The 9,809-nt window shown below is 39.8% G+C and overlaps 1 protein-coding gene across 1 annotated transcript in view; it reads right to left on the reverse strand.

Annotated features, from left to right (window-relative positions):
• Nucleotides 1-3,755, reverse strand: part of TMCO5A (transmembrane and coiled-coil domains 5A) — a 15,975-nt gene extending 12,220 nt beyond the window's left edge. The window contains exons 1-5 of the mRNA XM_008581152.1: nucleotides 3,721-3,755; nucleotides 2,550-2,699; nucleotides 2,003-2,126; nucleotides 1,591-1,641; nucleotides 800-871 (exon numbers count right to left, since the gene is read on the reverse strand). Coding sequence (XP_008579374.1) covers nucleotides 800-871; nucleotides 1,591-1,641; nucleotides 2,003-2,126; nucleotides 2,550-2,699; nucleotides 3,721-3,755 — 432 coding nt within the window. The remainder of the gene's footprint in view (nucleotides 1-799; nucleotides 872-1,590; nucleotides 1,642-2,002; nucleotides 2,127-2,549; nucleotides 2,700-3,720) is intronic.
• Nucleotides 3,756-9,809: the final 6,054 nt, after the last annotated feature.

Genomic DNA, 9,809 nt, shown 5'->3' on the forward strand with positions numbered 1-9,809 from the left:
AGCTTTAGAAGGTAAAGAGAAATTAGATAAAGCAAAGACGAAGATGTAATTCTGGAGAAATTGTCAAGAAAGAATTTTATCTGTTCTCTGAATTTTAAAAAGTTTCTAATTCTTGGGGTTTTTTTTTTTTTTTGGATCATATAGGTTGTGGTTGGCCCAGGTTCTTAGCTCTGGAACACAATCAGAGAAGTCATAAGAACTGTATGATATACTTGCCAGGCTGAGGTCACTAAATACCCAAGCAAATAATTGAATGAATTCTTTTCTGGAATGGAATCAATGACAGGGTGTGTAAATTGTCCAACACCCACTAGATATAGAAATCCTCTTTCTGCCTCAATGAATTCATATATGCACCTTAGCTAGACTTTTAAATGATCACTTTAAAATTATGTGACTTTTTGATGTTTGAGCCATTCAAAAAAGGAAAGCATATTTTATAACCTGATCTCATTTAATCCTCAAAATGAGGCTTGTGGGAGTGATTAAATTACCCAACTTCACATACCAAATTAAGTGCTGGGGCCAGGATTTAAACTGGGGACTTTAATTGTCTCCTATGTTATATAATACATTTTTGCCCTGTTCTACCAAATAGAAGAGAGAACAAATATTTGGCTTCAGAATGAAATTCCTTACTAGGGGTAGAGCAGAATTCAGGACCCAGTGGCTCTGGCTTAAACCTGACATGAGCAAAAACTATAAGAATTTATCCCAACTTGGACAATTGTTTCCAACGTGATGGCTTGTTTCTTTGGTCATGTCGCCCAAATCCATTCAGGACTGCTTTTTCATTTACCTTGGACTCTTCTGAGATTCCATCTAGGTTGTCTTGTCCACACTTGGTTACCTTTTGTGATCTCCTTGTAAGCTACAGTTTCAAATAAAAAATACAATTCAAATAAAAATACATTAAATAAAAAACATAGGAGGCAAAGACATTCTGTGTTGGGTAGGGATCAGTAACTATGGCCTTGATAAAAGCTTCCAGGAGAGGGTCCTTTGGTAGCTACTTGGTGCCTGTGGAAACAGCTTTGTTCGACCTCTGTCTACTCACTAGTTTTGGCCATCAAAGCTGGAGTCTATTCAAGACAGGAATAATTCACTGAGCCCCTGATACATGCTGAGTTGCTCAGGGCTGCAGGCATGGGTCACAGAGTAGGGTTATCATAGACAGTTTACTGCATCCTGAGGAGGGGTTGAAGTGGAGGAATGTCCAGGGAAAAGGGAATCCTTGGGATTAAGTTGGTAGTTGTTTTAAGTCTGTTGAAAACAAAATGAACCTCTCGCCGCAAGGTCTCAGTCAATCACTTCAACAGTGTCTGTTGGAATCCATCTTCCTGTGATAGAATGAAGAACCCATAGGATCCCTAAATACCTCATCCACTCCTTTGACCTCATGCTTGCAGAGAAAATCCATACAATTTTGGTCCTGAGCCTCAGCCTCAGGAGCGTGGATCAGACAGTGGCGTCTCCTCCCAGCATGGGCCTCTCTGACATGTGGGCTCCCCTGTGGTCACTTTCCCTCTATTGCCTCCCTGATAAATGGGGTGCTGTGGGGCACGAGAGAACACAAGAGTCTCACCCCACCTTTCTCTGAAGTTCTGTTATACTGTGGACCAGAGTCTTATTCTTCCTGTCCTGTGGAGAGAAAGGAGGAGAGTGTACGTCTGCGTCTGTGCACCTCACCTGTTCTTATTCAGCTGGTTTTCATCCATTTCACCCCAGCAATCTTTCCCTGCATTAAGCTCTACCTTATTTGCTTACTGTAATGTAAACAGTGAGATCAAATCGTAGGGATACAGATGTCCACCTGCGGGGCTTCCCAATATTAAACATCACCAAAGAAACCCTGCCCTCCACACATCCCCTTCCATGCATGGTCACATTTGAGGTGACTGACTGCCTTTGTCTGTAAAAAGTTGGACTAGCTTATCTGACAGATGATGGACAGGATGAGGAATGAAACCTATGAAATGGCTCCTCCCTGCTTCTTGCTTACAAGTCTGGTTGTTTCTTCTTCCAGCTCCTGCAAGGCTCTTTCCCTTTCCATGGTGGTACAGTTCTCCTTCTCCCACTCCTCATCTTCTGCCAGGTCCCCCGTCTGAGTGATCTCACTTTCCAGTCTGAATGACACAAGCACACTCCATGAGGACCCGTGATTGGCAGTTTCAGAACTGATAAAACACACATCAGTTTTAAGCATACTTCAATGACAATACACGTGAATCTCAAGCTGGAATCCCTTCTTTCCCGGATCCATAGAATGAGAATCAATTCAAAGTCATGAAAGTAAGATCCCCCTGATTCCCAAGCCAAACACCCCAATGTTCTCTCAACTCAGGTAAGTAATACCTAGTCTTTTAAGAATATTTGAAACTTGCTAAGTTTCAGCATTCAAGGCACAGAGAAATCCCAAAGAATGAAGAAGACATTTTTGCTACACAAGATATAGGTCTCTAGAGCAAACAGGACAATTCAGTTTTGTCTCTTCTCCTCCACCCCTTCCTTTGCACTGGGACCTTCCCTCATGAAACCCTAATACTCACCTCTGAATCTCATCTTCTTTCTCATGGATTTTGAAAAGCAGTTCCTGATTTGCTTCATCTATTCTCTGCATATCCCTTTCAAGGTCCATGTTCAAACTGATAATGTTCCTCTTTGACTGTGACAATCTTGAGATTTCCATTTTCTCTGACCTGTAGACTCAGCCCCCCAAATGAACAAGGGCCAGTTATCTTCAGATCAATATTCATCGGGCCAACGGAGACAGTGTAGAAGTCATGTGGTTCATTAACCTTGCTTTTTCTGGGAGCATACCTTTTTTTTTTCATTCTTTAGAAATTATATTTCTTATTTATGCTCTATAATTTGTTTCATTAATTCTCAACTCAGTCAGCAAGGGAGGTCTTTCCCAAGCTTTCTGCTTCAAAGTGTTCCTTATAATGGTGCCCCTCCACTCTGGTTCCATGAGAAGCTTTTCTTCCTTTCAGCCCCTTACATTGGAGAGAAGTGTTTCTCTTGACAATCTTACATATATTTTTCACAAACATGTTCATGCAATACACTTTTATGGGGTAAATTTATCTAGGTACCTGGCACATCACTTCTGGTTGCGCCTGGCTTTCTGCAGAGCTGCAAGAGGTTTCCACCAGCACAGTAGGGCTTCAATCTTTCCCTCCCTCCTCCCACCTCAACACTTCTCCTCCACTTGTCTACTACAAAGTTTGAGTTTCTACCACGAGAGTCATCCCTTTGAGCACACACAGATATGCTCCAGGCATAGCTTTCAAGAACGCAAACATCTTCTTTGAAGTAAATTTGAATAAAGTAATGGTAACTCTAGTCTACAAACGGTACCTGGCACATGGAAGGCTCCCAATAAACTTTTCTTTTTCTCATATGTAAATTAAGTCATTGATTTGTCTTTGAATTACTTAAACGGGAGTAGGGTAGTGAGACACAGAGACTTTGGTTTTGGGTAGGAATGAGGGATGATATTGGAAAATAAAGTTTATCTTGGAAGGGTGGCTTGGATGGGGCATTTACAGTAGTTATCACTTTAGAAGGGCATGAGATACTTGCAGTAGAGTGTAGTGGGGGGTGGGTGGATGGGAGTAAAAGGGGAGAGGGAGACTAAAAGATGAGGGAGGCTATCAATAGCAAACCCAATTCACACCTTAGTGCCTGATGTGGCTTTTCTTAATCATGATTACTTACTCATAATCTAGCTGGTATTCCTTGTTTTCTTCCATTGTAGAGTCCCTAAAATGCAGCAGAGATGTATCTAATGAGTTGGGAAAATGGGTCCATTCATGAAGCACAAAGTAATGAGCCAAGTGTCTCCCCAAAATAGAACCAAACTAAGTTAACTTGTGTCCTCCCTCCAACCCCCATATTTTGGCCATAACAAAACCCGGCCCTCTGATTCTTCTGCCCGTGATCTGATTATGCCTCAGTAAGGAACAGTGAGAATACAAGGATAATGCTAGAAAATTCAATCTATGTCCTGCTAGCAGATATATTCAAAGATGGTTTACCAATATAATCATGCCATTTACCAATAGTATCATGCCATTTTGATCCAAAATGATACTTCATTTCATTTGGAAATTTATACGAGATAATAGGAAGAAATAGATGTTATCAATTGATGTGAAGTTCTTTTTTGCCCGTAGGCCCAATCGCTTTTCTTAAGGCCCCATGGGCATGGATGTAGGTATATAACTGCCTTGAAAAGTAATCTCTGCTCTCTAGCCTGACCTTTGCAAGAATCTCCATATATTAAAATCTTTAGTAGTGAACAATGCTTAGAAAACCATACAGAACTATTTGGCTCTTTGACCCTTAGTTTCCTCTTTTTCTCCATTTTTTTCTACAAACTCTACCTCCCTTCTCATGTGTATTGTCTTCCTGATCCTGCCCTAGTCAATTAGCTTCTGAAGAGTCCAACCTTTCCCACTGGAGCCATCCAGTAGAATCTCTGAACCTTCCAAGGGGTCGTGACTCTGCTATGACATAGGACGGGTGGGGCAGCCTGTCACAGTGGGGTGTGTGGCAATGGTTCCTCATCATTCGTGAAGAGTTTAGGGCCCCCATCAGTGTGTGGGTTTCATGGCCGAGTCTGACCTAAGCAGCTGTAGGTTCAATGGATCTGATTTCTGAGCAGTATGAAGGGGCTGTCCCTGTCTTTTATTTCTCTGGCAGATAGAGCTCCCTTCCTGCCCAAGTCTGGCTAAAATGGTAATTGTGGTTCCTGTGGCCAGTACTCTGATCCCATCACTTAGCCAACTAAGTACTCATTTATTCCACAAATAATGAAACACTGATAGAGCACCGAAGCAGTAGGGAGAAAGAGCAGAACAGTCCAAAGCCCTTGCTCTCAAAGTTTACGTTTTAAAGCTTGTGTGTGGGGAGGGGGAGGGTAACACAATAAGATGAATAAGTAAATTTTAATTGGCATAACAAAAGAGAATGCTATGAAGAAACACAAACAGGTGAAGGGGATAGGAGGAAATGTGGTGTGTCTGTGTGTGTGTGTGTGGGAGGGAGGTTGTTGCAAATTTAAATTGGGTGGTGCAGAGAAAGCTACTGAGCATTCCCAGACCTGGAAGTGAGGTGTAGATTTGTTAAGAGGCCTGGTGGACAAGGCAAGACCTTGGGTTGTTCTAAGGTGGACACAGAATCCAGCAGATCCAGGAGCAGCAAAAGGTGACGTGAAGAGCCGAAGTGTTCCTGCAATTCCTCATGGTTACATAGCTTTTCCCTCTACCTGCCACCATCCTGGGAAAGAGGAGAGCTCTGGAGAGGGAGAATCTCCTTAAAAGACTGAGAAGTTACCCAAAAGAAATTTTTAAATTGGAAAAGTTTGTGACATCTCAAATAGACTCCGTTGAGTCTTTTCTGCCAACTTTAGGAATAGGAGTGGGAAGGAAAGATAGGATCAATTGCAGAATATAAGGAATATGTTTCTGCATACCTGAGTGTGTGTATATTTTGGCCATATTCTGCACAGTTTCAAACTTTTTTGTATGTGCAAGTCATGGAAACTTGTGAAGTCTCAGATCTCTACTTAATAAGGACCATATTGAGTTGATTTGTGAGCCAGAGTGGCTTCTTAACATACTGTAGTTTCTAACAAACTATTTGTAAAATTAATGGCCTCTGATGACCCCCATTACCATCTCCCTTCTTCCTGAAAGGAGGCATTTCATTGCTTTATGAAGCTGTACACAGAAGAGTAATTAAGTAACAATTCAGGCCAATGGCCTCTCCCAGGAATTAATGGTAGGGAGAGTTCATTAACCCCAGCTGGTATAGCTTCTCCAGGAAATGCCCTGGACCAAGGTTATCGCAGTCGTTAATGGATGAGATAGGGACTTTAACAGGGATAAAAAATAAAGCTCTATCTTCTTCCTGGGGAGTTTTTCTCCTTGAGGGGCTACCAAAGGCAAGCTGGTACTAGTAGCAGAACCCCAAGCTTGGGACCCTGTGTGGGATGAGGACAACAGATTGCTATCAGTGGGAATTGTTAAATCAAGGTAAAAAGAGGGCCTTGGGGGCAGATTAAGGTCTTTGATATAAGCCTTCCTGCTATTGGGGAAATGGCTTGATTAACACCCAGTGCAGCTTTAGAGCAGCTGTTTTTGCCTTGTTAACTTTTGTATGCCCTGCCCTGCCCATAGCAGAAGATTCATTGAGAGACATTTCACATCCTGCTCCTTTGGTGCCAGGAACGCTGCTGCCTTTGTGTGGAAGTCTATTGGGAAAGCACCTGCTTGGTTTCTGGGCTGGACATGCAGGCTGTATAGCTGGGCCTTTGCTTTCCTGCTGCCCAGGGACTGGCTGGGTACTTGAGCCCTGAATGGAAGCTTTCCCTGGGCTCTGGCCCCTCCGCTGCCTCAGAGGGATGGAGAGTGATTTCTTCTGCTCACCTTGCTGTCCTCACTTCAAACTTTGCAAATTCTTCTTGGATATTTTCATTAGTGAGCCTGGTTTTAAGGTTCATAGCCAGGCAAGGCTGTAGAACCTCATTTCAGTTCACTGTTTTTCAAGTACACACTCAAATACGCTATTTTCCTTATGTTTATTCTTAGTGACTATTTCTGTCCAAACTTTAGGCTCATTAAATCTCTTTGATATGAGTTTTGGAGGGACACACACACACATACACAAATCTCTTTTTACCTCCTGTGTTAAATTTACACCTAAGTATTTGATTTTTTTGTTGCTACTATAAATGAGATTGTTTTCTTAATTTTCTGTTTGGGTAGTCTGTTATTAGTATACAGAAGTGCTACTGATTTTTGTATGTTGATTTTGTATTCTTCAACTTAGCTCATTTATCAGTTCTAACAGTTTCTTAGTGGACTCTTCAGGGTTTTCTGTATATAAGATCATGTTCTCAGCATCATGGAGTCAGTTTTACTTCTTCCTTTCCTATTCAAATGCCTTTTGTTTCATTCTCTTGCCTAATTGCTCAGCTAGGACTTCCAGTACTATGTTGAATAGAAGTGGTGAGAGTGGACATCCTTGTCTTGTCCCTGATCTTAGAGGACAAGCTTTCAACTTTTCACCATTGAGAATGATATGAGCTATGGATTTGTCAAATATGGTCTTTACCGTGTTGTGGTGCATTCCCCCCATACCCAATATGCTGAGAGTTTTTATTAGGAAGTGATGTTAAGTTTTGTCAAATGCTTTTTCAGTACCTATTGAGATGATCATATGATTTTTATCATTCATTTTGTTAATATTTGTATCATATTTATTGATTTGCATGTGTTGAACCATCCTTGAATCCTAGGAATAAATCCCACTTGATCACGGGGAATGATTCTTTGACTATGTTCCTGAATTCAGTTTGCTAATATTTTGCTAAGCAGTTTTGCATCTATATTCATCAGGGATATTGGCCTGTAATTTTGTTTCCTTGCAGTATCCTTATCTGGCTTTGGTATCAGGGTAATGCTAGCCTTGTAAAATAAGTTTGGAAGTATTCCCTCTGTTTCAGTTTTTTGGAAGAGTTTGAGAAGATTTGGTATTCTTTAAATGTCTGGTAAAATTCAGCCATTCGGTCCTGGGCTTTTCTTTGATGGGAGACTTTGTATTACTGAATTAATCTCCTTACTCATTATTTGTCTATTCAGATTTTCTGTTTCTTCATGATTCAGTCTTTATAGGCTATATGTGTCTTGGAATTTATCCATTTCTTCTAAGTTATTCAAGTAGTTGTTGTATAATTGTTTATAGGAGTTTCTTATAATCCTTTGCATTTTGGTGGTATTGGTTGTAATGTTTCCTATTTCATTTCTGATCTTATTTACTTGAGTAGGCTCTCTTTTTATTCTAGTTGGTCTAGCTAAGGGTTTGTTGATTTTTTTCCCATTGTTTTTCTAGTCTCTATTTCATTTATTTCTGCTCTGATCTTTCTTATCTCCTTTCTGCTAATTTTGTTCTTAGTTTATTCTTTGTCTAGTTCTTTGAGGTCTAATGTTAGATTACTTATTTGTAATCTTTCTTGTTTTGTGATATAGGTGTTTATTAGTATAAATTTCCTTCTTAGGACTGCTTTTATTGCATCACATACGTTTTGGTATATAGTGTTTCCATTTTCATTTGTCTCAGGTATTTTTCGATTTCCTTTTTTATTTCTTCTGTGACCTATTGATTGTTTAAAAACAGTTTATTTAAAATTTTTTTTTAAATTTTTAAATTTTTATTGAATCATGATTGATTATACATATTTAGGGGGTTCAATGTGGACATATGTTGATCAAATTAATATTACTAGTATATATATTGTTACAAATCATACTTTATTCTTTAAGCCCCTTGTCTAATCTCTCCCCATCCCCCTCTCCTTCTCCTTCTCCCCTCTAATTACCCTAGATTTCTTCTCTTCTTCTGAAAGAATAATGGTTACTCAGTTGATTTGTTGCCTGGATGATCTGTCCAATGCTGAGAGGTGTGTTCAGATCCCCCAATATTATCATAGAGCAGGTGCTTCTTCTGTCACTCTGGAATGGACTTTGTAGAGGGAGACATCCTCTTCTTTTTCTGCTGGTGACTCTCTTTGTGTCAATGCCCTCCAGTGGCTGGCAGACCATCTGTGTGGTGGTTGTGGCATCTAGCCACTTTCACGGCAGTTGTGGTTATGATGGTGGTTGTGGTGGGCCCCCCATATGGAGGTGATGTTTTTGGCATGCTCCTCACTTAGTTGATGGTGGTGTGCCTGGTAGTGGGAGGGGGTCTGGTCCCTGGCTCTTTGCCTCAGGACCTTGGGTAGGCCCTGTGGCACTGGCAGTGTGTCTGATTGTGGGAGGAGGGTCCAGTCCCTGGCTCCAAAAACATGCAGTTTAATTTCCACATATGTGTATTTTCCAAAATTTCTCTTGTTATTGATTTCTAGTATCATGCCATTTTGATCCAAAATGATACTTCATTTGATTTCAATTCTCTTAAATTTCTTAAGGTTTGTTTTGTGGCCTGAGGTGTGAACTATCCTGAAGAATGTTCTGTGTGTGCTTGAGAAGAATGTGTATTCTGCTGCTGTTGAATTAAATGTTCTGTGTATGTCTATTAGGTCCATTTGGTCTAAACTGTAATTCAAGTTCAATGTTTCTGTATTGATTTTCTGTCTAGATAATCTGTCCATTGTTGAAAGTGAAGTTATACTATTACAGTTTATTTTTCCATTCAGATCTTTTAATGTTTGCTTTATTTATTTAGGTACTCTGATGTTAGTTGCATATATTTTTATAATTGTTATGTGTTCTTGGTGAATTAACCCTTTTATTATTATGTAATGTTTTATTGTCTCTTTTTATAGTTTTTGGCTTAAAGTCTACTTTGTCTGATATAAGTATAACTACCCCTGCTCTCTTTTGATTACCATTTGCATGGAATGTCTTTTTTTATCCCTTGACTTTTGGTCTGTGTTTCCTTACTAGTAATGTGAATCTCATGTAGGCAGCATATGACTGAATATTTTTTTGTTTGTTTTAGTCTATTCAGCCACTCTATGTCTTTTTATTGGAGAATTTAATCTATTGACATTCCAGGTAATTATTGATAACCAAGGACTTGCTACTGCCATTTTGTAATATTTTTTTCTAATTATTTTGTAAGTCCTTTTTTTTTTCTCTTTTTCTTGGTGTCTTACTTTGTGGTTCAATGGTTTTTGGTGGTCGTATGCATTGAATTCTTCCTTTTCATATTTTGTAAGACTACTTTAGGTTTTTGTTTTGTGGTTAGTTACCATGAGCCCTACATAGAAATCTTATTCTTAAGATGGGCAATTTTAAGCT

Source organism: Galeopterus variegatus, unplaced genomic scaffold (genome assembly GCF_000696425.1).
Source record: "Galeopterus variegatus unplaced genomic scaffold, G_variegatus-3.0.2 Scaffold90, whole genome shotgun sequence".
NCBI lineage: Eukaryota > Metazoa > Chordata > Mammalia > Dermoptera > Cynocephalidae > Galeopterus > Galeopterus variegatus.